Source organism: Rousettus aegyptiacus, unplaced genomic scaffold, assembly GCF_014176215.1.
Source record: "Rousettus aegyptiacus isolate mRouAeg1 unplaced genomic scaffold, mRouAeg1.p scaffold_m13_p_10, whole genome shotgun sequence".
In the NCBI taxonomy this organism is placed as follows: domain Eukaryota; kingdom Metazoa; phylum Chordata; class Mammalia; order Chiroptera; family Pteropodidae; genus Rousettus; species Rousettus aegyptiacus.
In genome coordinates this window covers 83,252,671-83,265,373 of record NW_023416285.1, presented here as the reverse complement: position 1 = coordinate 83,265,373, position 12,703 = coordinate 83,252,671, and the positions used below count along the sequence as shown (strand labels likewise).

The 12,703-nt window shown below is 34.3% G+C and overlaps 1 protein-coding gene across 4 annotated transcripts in view; it reads left to right on the top strand.

Annotated features, from left to right (window-relative positions):
- The window catches only part of MYO3A (myosin IIIA), a 186,788-nt gene that overhangs the window by 133,349 nt on the left and 40,736 nt on the right, over window positions 1-12,703 (top strand). For all 4 annotated transcript variants that reach the window (XR_001594451.2, XM_016124960.2, XM_016124949.2 and 1 more), the window contains exons 23-25: window positions 4,849-4,928; window positions 5,400-5,477; window positions 7,776-7,981. Coding sequence is in view for 3 of the 4 variants with exons in the window: in XM_016124960.2 (XP_015980446.2) it covers window positions 4,849-4,928; window positions 5,400-5,477; window positions 7,776-7,981 (364 nt within the window). In the remaining variant the exon portion in view is untranslated. The remainder of the gene's footprint in view (window positions 1-4,848; window positions 4,929-5,399; window positions 5,478-7,775; window positions 7,982-12,703) is intronic.

The following is a 12,703-nucleotide window of genomic DNA, read 5'->3' as shown; positions in this document are numbered from 1 at the left end:
TTGCTAAACTCATTTATTAGAGTAGAGGGTTTTTTTTGTAACTCTTATCAAATGTCCTACATAGGTGGTCAAGTCATTAGTGATAATTTACCCTTTTCCATTCTGTTCACTTTTTATTTCTTCATCTTGCCTGCTTACACTGACTAGAATCACCAATGCAGTGTTAATACAAGTGTCAGGAGTGAACGTTCTTGCCTTATTCCTGATCTTGGAGAGAGAGCATTCAGTTTTTCCCCATTAACTGTGTTAATTGTTTTTGCGTAGATGTCCTTTATCAGGAGGAGGAAGTTACTTTCTAGTCCTAGTTTGCCGAGTTTGTATCAGCCATGCATATTTGAATTTTGTCAAATGCCTTTTCTGCATCTACTGAGATGATCATTTGTTTATCTTTTTTCATAAACATGTTGTTACATTGGTTATTTTTTTTTAAAGTTATACCTACTTTTTATTCCTGGAAAAAAACCGACATGGTCATGATGTATTGGACATTTTATGTGTTGCCCGATTAAATTTGCTAATATTTTGTTAAGAATTTTTGTATACATGTTCATGAGGGATATTGGACTGTAGTTTTCTTTTCTTCTAATTGTTTTTCTGATTTTGGAATCAGAGTAATGCTGGCCTCTTCAATTTTAGGAAAAGTAAAATGAGTATTATTTCTTCCTAAATTGCTTTGTAGAATTCACCAGTGAAATAATCTGGGCCTGAAGCATTTTTTTGTGAGAAGGTTTTAAACTACAAATTTAAATTCCTTAAAAAATATAAGGCTACTTAAATTATTTAATTTTTTGAATAAGTTTTAGTGGGTCATGTCTTTTAGAAATTTATTCATCTATGTATTCAAATTTATTGAATAAAGTTGATTATAATATTTCCTTCTTATCCTTTTAATATCTGTAGATCTTAAAGTTATGTCATCTTGCTCATCCCTATTATTGATAATTTCTGTCTTCTCTCATTTTATTCTTGATGGATTTTCTAGAACATCTATTTTATTGACATTTTCAAAAAACTAGTTTATTGTTTTGTTGATACTCTCTTTTGGTTTTGCTTTTTATTTTGTGGACGTCTATATATTTGCTTTTATTTTTATTATCTTCTATTTACTTTGGATACTCTGTCATTTTTTCTAATTTCTGGAGTGGAAACTTTAGGTCAATGATTTAAGAAAATGTTTATTCTTTTCTAATATAGGAACTTATATGGGTTATTTACGTCATATTTAATTTCTAAATATGTTGGGATTTTCTAGATATCTTTTTGTTACAGACTTCTGATTTAATTACATAGAGCTCAGAAAGCATACTTTGTATGATTTAGTCCATTTAATTTTATTGGAACATTTTATGGCCCAGAATATGACATGTCTTGTTTTACGTTTCATTGGCACTTGAAAATAACGTGTTTTCTGCTGTTGTTAGGTGAAATGTTCTCGAAATGTCAATTAGGTTAACTTGGTTGCTAATATTGGTCAAATCTTTTGTATTCTTACTGGTTTTCTCTCTCCTGGTTCTATCAGTTACTGAGAGTTTTGAAATATCTACTTTCATTGTCAATTTATCTATTTTTCCTTTCATTTCAATCAGTTGTTGTTTTATGTATTTTAAGGTCTATTACCAGATGTATAAAAATTTTTATTTGTTTTATCTTCTTGATGAGTAGACCCCTTTATTATTATTAAATGACTCTTTTTATCCCTGGTCATATTCTTTGCTCTGAAATCTACTCTGCCTGATATTAATATGGAGACTCCACCTTTCTTATGATGAGTGATTGAAAGAAATATCTTTTTTATACTCTTAATTTCAACTTCTTTTTGTGTTATTTAGAGTGGGTTTTTTCTGTAGTTGGGTCTTGCTTTTAAATTCCAATCTGACAATCTCTGCCTTTTAATTGTGATGATCAAACCATTTACAGTTAATGTGATTAATTATATGATTGGGTTTGACTCAACCATCTTGCTGTTCATTTGATAGTAATATTGGTTACAGGTGTTCTCATTCCCAGGCTTTACCTGGGGTCCCCTCCCTGCATTTCAGCTTAACACCTCTTTGGATTGCTGGAGCATTCATAGGGCTCACCTCATTTGTTTCCCCACTCTCGGAGATCAATGTTCTGTACTGCTTGATGCACAATGCATAAAATCCATTTTTTTTTCCTCCAGAAATAATGTATGCTTCTACTTACATGAGATAGTCAAAATCATTGAGACAGAAAGTAGAATGGTAGTTGCCAGGGCCTGGGAAAGGGGAGAATGGGAAGTGAGTGTTTGGTGGGTCTAGAGTTTCAGTTTCTTGAGATGGATGGCAGTGAATGGATTTAGTACCACTCAACTGTACACTTTAAAATGGTTAAGGTGCTAAATTTTATGTTATGTGGATTTTATCACAATAAAAAAAATGGAAAGGGAAAAAAAATGTTTCATATATTTTGTATGTTTTTAGTTGTTTCAGTTAACCCAGTCTGTTACTTTATCTCGCCCAGAAGCAAAAGCCTTCAGTTTTTATTTTAACAATTGTTATTTCTTTCTATATCCACCTACAGCGTCTATGCATATAACTTCATATTTTTCACTCTTATAAAATATGAAACCAGGTTTTCAGTCCTACGTTATGTCTCCTAACTATCAGCAGAACAGTTATCTACTTGAAGGGAAGAACTTCACAGTCAAAAGGTGTTTTAATAACTTAGGATCTCAATGCTATCAAAGGCATACAGACTTTATAGTCACCTAGATGTGCAAATATATAATAATAATAATAACAACAACAACAACAACAACAATAGATAACTTTGTTTAGAAATTAAACTGTGCTAGGCACTAAGTTCCTTCATTTGCTCCTAACAAAAACACTGTGAGGAGGAACTGCTTTTACAGATGAGACATCGAGACTTGGAAATGTTGAGTGGCTTTTGCCATGTTGCCCCACAGAAGTAGGCTGTAAAATTCAAGTTCTTCAATTTTATGTTATGCTGTCTCCAAGATTCTGAACTAACCATGGCCCTTTGCATATATGTCTTCAAGTATGAAATAGGTTCAGCCATTATTAAGGGAAAATGCAGCACAAGTCCTTCCAGCTCATTTCTCTAGTTTGGTTTATCACAGGCTTGTTCATCAGGTCAACTCTAAAAGCAAACGAGATGTTTTCACAAATTAAGATTTATGCTAATTTTGGTTCCTATCAATAAGCATAGATGAATTTTTAAAAGGCTTTCGTTTATTTTTTTGTTAAGTTACTTAATGACTAATGTATACATTTTGTTGAAGTGAAATTATTAATCCTTTTCTAAATTTCCTCTAGCTTTTAGTTTTCAAGTACACTTAAATTTTTAGTTCTTGTTTGGCTAATCATATGTAATAGTATCTATTAAGTAATGAGTCCATTCTCATTGATGTGCTACTAGCATTTTATGTATTTATCATGCTTCTAAGAAATCTCCAAATCTGTGATAACTTTTTCTAAAACTCTCTGGTCATCCAAGTTAATTAATTCATTAATGATGAGAGAAATTCCCGAAACTGCCCATCTGGAGATCATCTGTTACTATTTCCGTCCACTCTGCTGTACTCAGTAAGTTTCACATTTGAGGAGCAAACGGTGAAGTGTGCAGCTTCAGCCCAGCGTGAAAGCCATTGCACACACCCATCTCAGCACTTTTCCTGGAGTAACGAGGGAAAGGAGGGAAGGGAACAGAACAGAGGCACCACCAACCACATCCCGGGCAGCCTTCCTTCCTGTGCCATTGTCTCAGAGCCAGGCTTTGACAATCACAAAAATGTGAAGCATTCACCAAAAACTTGTAGGTTCCACTTAAAACCTAAGAGAATGAGAATAAAGAGAAATAATCTTTCTGATGTAATACTGGGTTCTGGAGATGTTTCTTATTTATTTATTTATTTATTTATTTATTCATTCATTAGTTTTATTTATTTTTTATTACAGTGACATTGGTTAACAAAATCCAGTATGTTTTAGGTGTACAACTTAACAGTAAGGCATATATATTTATTGCCTTATGCTGGAGATGTTTCGAACATTGATATTAGGATGATAAACTCTTGGATTGTGGATTCATTGGTTTATTGTGCTTGATGTGGGTGGGAGAGGAGTGAAAATGAACTCACATTTCCAGGCGCCTACTGTGTGCCAGGCGTACGGTCACATTTCATCAAAATTCTGTGAGGTAAGCAGCATTCTCCCCATTTTATGGATCCAAACTACAACTCCAACACTAAATGAGTGACTCATAGGACACAATTTAAGTACCAAAGCTGATTCGAACCCAAGTCTTTCTGGTCTTTATTTTAAGGTCATTGTTTTTACACTGTACCATCATTTTTTCATGGCCTTGGGTCATGAGCATTTATACAACCCTAGCACTATGCACATATTTATAAATGTTAGGCAGAAAATGTCCATGGCATCCAGCCACACTCGATTCGCTTATAACCACTTCATATAAATTAACGATCCACACAACTTTTAAGGCCCATTGGAAAGCTTTTCTTTGTGTTAAAGAAAATCTCAGGTGCCATTTAACACACACAAAACAAGCAAATTGTTCCCTTTATCATAATCACTTCATATCTTGTAGAGATTAAAAGGAAACCCAAAACTTAACTCTATCTATTGAATTCTTCAAACTGGATTTTTTTTTCCTGAATTAAAATTTTGTTATAAATTTTCACATATTATTTTATCTCTAAGCTTTTCAACAAATAGTTAACCAAGCATGTAAGTATGAATATCACGGGACCAACATTTTTTAACATTTAAGTAAATGGAGAAAATCTTCTAGCTATTAAGGATTCCGAAAGGTATATTAATTTTATCTCTATTCCTGTAGGTAATCTGCCACATTCTAAAACTAAAAACATGGTAAACTATCAAATGAAAACTTCGGAAAAATCAGTCAACCTGACAAAGGTAAGAAAAGGCATTTTTCATGGCGGTGAGTCTAAAAATCTACCTTTACAATGGCAATATTTGTGTGCTCCTAAAAGTGAACGGCCTTTGCCTTAGTTTTTCTCCCTTTGATCTTTTTTCCTGCTTAAACAGATATTTATGTTATGTTCATATCACCACTAGTCACTAAAATAATCATGTATTTCTGATATATTCCTAAATCTTCATTTATAATGTTACAGTTTTAATGTTACTATGAGACCCACTAAAAATGTATCAGCTAAGATCAGAGATATTCACATTCTAGGCAAGACCAATTCAGATTCCATGAGCAGACAAAACAATTAAAGTAAAAATATCAATGACGTTCTGTTGTTTTACATAGTTAAATGCCTAGACTATGATGACCAGAAGAGAAAATTCCACGTGCTCCCTACAAATCATAAAGTATAATAATCAGTAGTGAAGTTACACTGTCTTCTTTGGTCTTAGGGTGAAACTGGAGAAACCACACGTCATGCCAGAGAGACGACCAACATGAAAACACAAACGGTTGCATCATATTTTAGAGTAAGATACTAAATTATAGTGTGTTGTGCTTAGGGATATTATTTGTTCTAAATAAGAGTGACAGATCAAAAGCTAGTAACAAATATCAGAGTGCTATTCCCAAAAGAATTTTTATTGTATCTCACTATATTTTAGATACAGGATATATTATACTGTCAAAAACCTGTGGATTCGTTCACTTGGATATTTCACATGTAAAATTATTATATACTAGGTCCATAGAACTAAGTGCGTTTCTACAAGAATAAAACTTAAAAGAGTTTTGTTTTTTTTTTATTCAATGCTATGATAACTGGCAATGTTCCTTCTCACTCATAATTTTAGTATAGACAGATGGGACAAGGTTGAGCATCTATCTTCATTCTATATCTTTCTGTACATAGACAAGCTGAAAACGTGTGTGTGTGTGTGTGTGTGTGTGTGTGTGTGTGTGTGTGTGTGTGTATAAAACCAGTGTTGGAATGAGGAAAAAAGAAGGGACCAGGGAAGCACAGTAACATGCCAAGGAAGTGAATCGCTATGTCTTTAGCATATGATCAAGTGACCTTTCTTTCTTGGACAATATGGGAGAAAGAAAAGAGCTTAATTTTCTCTGTGCTTTGGGTAGCTTTACATAACCATGCCCTCGTTATTGGTCTCAGTTCTTGTTTATCTCTTCTGATAAGATCATATTAACTAGCCAGTAAAAATGAAGAAAACACCACACCTAAAACTTGGAAATTATTAATAGTATAATTTAATATGGGAAAAGGAGAGGAAATTGGATTAAATTTATTAAAAGTGCTCAGTGAATAAACCCGGTTCCCTAACAGAGTCACAAAATACTTATAGAAATAGCTGAGTAGCTTTATTAAATGTTTTTCAAGTTCTAAGCTTGTCGCAGACACTGTGCGTTTAATCATTTTTGAGTAGCACCCATTACATTTATCCCCTTAATATCTTGTGTTTGCTGCTGTTACAGTCACATTACATCAGAACTGCAGCACAGCTGAATTCCCAAGAATATTTACAAACAGATTATTTCCTTTTTTTAAATGAGCTATCCAAACTCTCTGTGTTTGTTTAAATCATTAGTTCATAAAATTGTTTTACTCCTCAGGTTGAAGTGAAAAGCTATAGAAGATAATTCCATGTAGTATGCAATGTATTTTTAAAGTTATTTTTTTACCCGGCAGAGAACAATGAACATGGTGTAACACTCTGCCTTGGTTCCTAAGAAAACCAGTGCCTAAATTGCAGTGAGCTCTTTCTCAGCTTGCCAAGAGACGTGTAAACCACCTTCATACCTCCAGTACCTGAAAGATGTGTGCATGGCTAAAGGAATGATAACTCACTACCAAACATAATGAACAGTGGCTCCAAAGTGACAGACCCAGCTGTTTGAAGATCACATCTGAGACCAAGAGGAAGCCATGCAAATCCAGTGCTGTGTCAATTACCCAATTCCAGCATTTGGTTTGCATTGGCCTTATAGCTTAGGCTTTTATATTTCAGACGCTAAAAGAGATACAGCCATCAACAGCTATCAACATCCAAGCATTCATTACCTGGCCAACAAATTGTATCCTGGTCTCTAACACACTAATTTTCTGGGATTCCACTTTTAGTTGAACCATGATTAGCCTAATATATTTAGTTAATTAGCTACTGGTTAATTATATTTAGCAAATTAGCTACAGCTCTAATAAGGCATTACTGCAGAATATAATTTTCACATCTGCATAATATTAAAAATTCTAAAATAAATAAAATTATCAATCCAGAACAGATTCAAGTGCTTAAATGGACCTGCTTATTTTTATAACTACATCCTATATATTAAATTGCGGTAGCGTCTCAGTTTTTATTTTAAACTATGAGATGATTCTGACAGGGATTAAAGTGTTTATTTTCATACTTTGAAGAAATTAGAATTGGACAAGGAAATTAAGCAAGAAAGTAGATTGTGTGCCTAATTATTATAACTCAGCAAGTTTCCTGAGAGGATATAATTACCTACAAACTATATCAAAAATAATGGTTTCTATCTATTATAGCTGCCTTTAGAATTCACAGGCAGCCTTTGAATAACTAGGTTCCAAGTTATTGCCTCTGTATTTTTATGAATAAATCTGTGTTTTAAAAATATATTATAAATAAAATTTTTACTGATACAGATTTCCCTCCACTTACTGTGAATTAATGTATGTGTAACATTCAGTTTTCAGATTTTTTTTTTTTTCTCATAATAAAAAGACCTACAAGCTCATAAATTTTTGTGTGCTCCACTGGGAAATTTATTTTTGTTTCGTATTATAGTATTCCCTGATGGATTTGTTATCTAAAATGGTGGTGGGTCAACCTCATTTTGTCCGGTGCATCAAACCAAATAATGAACGTCAGGCAAGAAAATACGACAAAGAGAAAGTTCTGCTACAGCTTCGCTACACGGGGATTCTGGAAACAGCGAGAATTCGAAGGCTAGGATACTCACATCGGATACTTTTTGCTAACTTTATAAAGCGGTACGTGGATTTCTTTTTAAGTTTTCCATTGCAGTTTATATAAAAAGTCCTTCAGAAGAATTATAGGAACCAAAATAGGCATTCTAGGAGGGAGGTATTTTGTTCATGCAAAGGATTATGTATTGAAAGAGAAAGTAGCTATGAACTGGAGCTAGATGTTTCTCTTGTTAGCTGGGAGATCCGGTGTGTGACAGCAGAGGATACGTCACAGGCAGCATGAATGAGAGGCCTGAGCCTCTGTACTGAGAAACCAAAGGATCCAGTTCTCTTCCTAGCTCTGCCACTTCCTGTGTGACCATGGCCTATACACCAGTGATTCTCGGTGAGGGGAGATTTTGCACTCAAAAGACATTTGTTAATGTCTGGAGGCATTTCGGGTTGTCACAACTCGTGGGATGGGGAAGGGGGTGCTGCTGGCATCTACTGGGTAGAGAACAGGGATTCCGCTAAACATCTGAAAATGCCCAGCAGAACCCTGTTACAACAGATAATTTTCCAGCCTAAGATGGATACAGAACTGCATTTTCCTCATCTAATAAATCTGCCATGACCACCTGATGCAATTGTTACAAGAATCTAATGAGATAATGTCTCTAAAGGTGATTTAGAACGGGGGTCCCCAACCCCTAGGCTATGGACCAGTACTGGTCTATGGCCTGTTAGGAACCGGGTTGCACAGCAGGTGAGTGGCTGGCAAGCTGGTAAAGCTTCATCTGTATTTGCAGCCAGTCCCCAGCATTAGCATCACTTCTTCAACTCCACCTCAGATCATCAGGCATTAGATTCTCACAGGAGCAGTGGTCCCTGGTGCCAAAAGGGTTGGGGACTGCTGATTTAGAAGACATAAAGAATCTATAGGGTATAAGGAATTCTTTCTGATATTTGAGATTAATGTAAAATGAATTAAGCTATAAATTAATTTCATTAAGTAATACATTAATGGTGACATAGAGGTTTAATATCTTATGTATTTAATATTTTAAGCACTCATGTTTCTGATGTTTACTAATTCTATGATTTTTATAGCCATTAAATTTGAACTGTCCATTTTCAAAAGAGAGGTCCATTACAATTTTAGGGTGAAACCTAGCATTTGAGGAATTCTCCATATGTAACATTTTCTGGCTTTTTTCAGAGTATATAAATTAAGATTAAGAACAAAACAAAGTTTTGTGGTTGTACAATAAACTGATTTCTAACTCCCTCCTCTCACCAAAACAAAACAAAATATTGTCATGTCTATGTCAAGCATTCTTTTACTTGGGATAACCAAGACCTTTACTAAATGGAATGAGAATTCTAACTCTCCTTGTAAATTTTCATATTTTCAGAAATTCATGATAGCTCTGGATTCTTTTTTTTTTCTTTAGAGACTGAGGAAAGAAAATAGGTATTCATTTGAAGTGCCTTGAAATAAGGAAAATCTTACTGCATTTTTATAATGGAGAGCAAAATTACATAAATATGGTGACTTTCATGTTGGCAAATCCTTTATAGTAGTTTAAGGCAGACTTTAAAAATTCAAGTTTTAGAGTTCAGAAGTACAGTCAGCATCTAACCACTGATGTCACTTCTCACAGAGCAGACCCAATTTAAGAACCAAAGTTAAGAAATAAAAAATATTATAATTTCATATTGGCCAATAGGTAATTCTTCATTCCATACATGAAATGATACAGAGGAGTTTAAAAATTTCAAGTTAAAATTTGACCTTATTAATAAAGAGAAGAGTAGATCTTTAACTTGCTTAAATATAAGTAACATTAATATAATATTGATATAAGTATCCTGATATTTTAGTGACTTTTATGTACAAGGTATCATGCTACTCACTATAGGAAATACTGAATTTTTTTTTCTTTGATTTTCAGTGGCCTTTAGTGTTCTCCTTTTTTATTATTATTTTTATTTTTATTAGTTTCAAATATATAGCACATTGGTTAGACATTTATATAGTTTATAAAATGATCCCCCTAATTGTTTCTTCTCTCTTCTGATTTTCTACCTAGCTAATATATTAATGCTAACTGCATTCCCTATGCTGTGTTCCCCATCCCCATGACCATCTATCAACTACTAATTCGTACTTCTTTAACCCTTCCCTCCATTCTCCTAGACCCCCAAACCTCATCCCCTCTGTCCCTCACCAAATTGTTCTCTATTTGCAAGTTGGTTTTTGATTAGTTTGGTTTTTTGTTCCTTAGATTCCGTATATAAGTGAAATTATTTGGTGTTTATCTTTCTCTGTCTGACTTATTTCACTCAGCATAATAACCTCTAGGTCCATCCATGTCATTGCAAATGGTAAGATTTTATTTTTTTTAATGGCTGAGTAATATTCCATCATGTATGTGAGCCATAACTTCTTTATCTAATCATCTGTTGATGGGCATTTAGGTTGCTTCCATATTTTGACTTTTGTAAATTGTGCTGCCATGAATATTGGGGTGCATAGATCTTTATGAATTATTGTTTTAGTTTTCTTTGGATAAATACCCAGAAGTGCAATTGCTGGGTCAAAAGATATATTCATTTTTAAATTTTTGAGAAACCTCCAGACTGTTTTCCATAGCAGCTATACTAATCTGCAATCCCACCAACAGTGTATGAGGGTTCCCTTTTTCTCCACATCCTCGTCAACACTTGTTCTTTGACTTTTTGATGATAGCCATTCTGATAGGTGTGAGGTGATATCTCATTGTGGCTTTAATTTGCATTTCTCTGATGATTAGTGACCTTGAGCATCTTTTCATATGTCTATTGGCCATCTGTATTTCCTCTTTGGAGAAGTATCTGTTCAGATCTTCTGCCCATGGAAATACTGAATTTTAAAACTTTAAAATGCAGACGTGATCCTAAAGAATTAACAATCCAGTTAAAATGGTCAGAACCATAGACATGAAAAATTACTAAGCAGTGCAAGGTAATAAATACCAAGATCCAAGGGAGCGGTACAAACAGTATAAGAAATAGAAGAGAAGGATAATCTCCAGCCGAGCTCCTAAGAGAGTATCAAGAAAGAAGGCTCAGACTAGGATCTAATGGAAGGTACAGTTTGTGGAAAAGACAGAAAGTTGGTATGTCAAAAGCCAGATGGAATTGAATTAGACTGCTTTGGGAGAGTGGGTATTAGTCAAGTGACAGAAGATAAGATGGGAAAACTGACTGCGTTAAAAATATGGCCTCAAATGCCAGAATAAACTTATACTTTGAAAATTATCTATGGTCTTACAATGCCATGAGAACTGATTCTATTTCCTTGATGATATTATAGTTGAAAGTCACTTACTTTGAAGGTTGGAAATGAGAATAAATTCTTAAATGTATTTCAAAGCCCCATGCTATTTATTATAGAATAGCAAATCCCTACGTGATAAATGAGGAGGAGGGAAAACTAAGTACATAGAGAGCATGTGATTGGCTGTTCTGATGACAGGAAGTAAGGCTAAACCTTTTCTCTGTTGCTAATTGGAAAGCTGTCATCAAATTAGCCTTAGGAAGGCAGAGCAATTTGCAAAGTCCCTGTGGAGGTGTAAATAGGACTAAATGACCCCCCTCTGTCCTGCGTTAGCCTTTGACTAACCTTCCTTGTACCATGCAGAAATTCATCAGATCCTTTGTCTATTCTGTTGAGAAACTCTTCTGTTTGTGACAAAAAAATGATCTTAAGAGAAGAGACACAACATGAACTTACTTTGCATGTGACACTGTTTTTTTACTGTAGTTATTTCAACTGAAACCTTATATTAAGAAGCTGCTGAAGTTAGCTCCATTTTCCCATCAGGCACCTAAACACATGGTTTGGCTCCCAGAGGTCTAATACAGAGCTAGTAGTAGTATAGTGAAGTGGGTAAGTGCACATACTTTGAAGTCAGAAGACCCAGGTTCTAATCCTAGTTCTACCATATTCACTAAATGTGTGATCTTGTTTGAAGTTACTTGAATTTTGTAAGTTTCAATCTTCAATTTCTCTCATTGGCAAATGGGAATGATGATAATTGTATATAATTTAATATGTGGTCATGAGCATTAAATAAAATAATATGTATCAAGTTTATTGGTAGAATCGAATGTCCACAACACATATTAGCCATAAATATTTTCATTATTATTTTTACCTCAGCTCCCACACCCCAAAATTACTTATTATATACAGTGCTGTGGTCTTGAATCCCACAATGTAAACCATGAAGCTAATCCATAAAAAACAAAGCGGAAGTCAGTGTGTTGGCTTGAAAACAAATCTTTAAACCAAGGGTACACAAAGCTCAGGCCTGGGACTTTCTCTGTAAACACACCTGATCTACCTAGATGTTTATTTCCACAGCAAGTCACAGAGGCAGTTCATTAGTCATTCAACAAGCATTTAATTGAGCACCTACTATGTTCCAGTTCTTGAATAAAAGATTAACCCTAATCTTAGTCCAAAGACAAGTAAAAGAGCTTCTGACATTAAGAAACTCACTGACTAGCTGTGGGGACAGGGATCTTATAATCTACATGATCATATAATGTAATGTAAACTCCGAAAGGGAAGGGTGGTGGTCTGCTGTGTTCACTGCTGTGTCCCCAGCACTTATAAGGGTGCTTGGCACATAGTAGGTGCTCAATAAATATTTGTTAAATGGAAAGAACAGTATTGACTATTTGTTTTGTTTTGTTTTTTGTTTGTTGTTTTTATTGTTTTGGATATTTTTAATAAAAATGTGCACAGGGTACTCT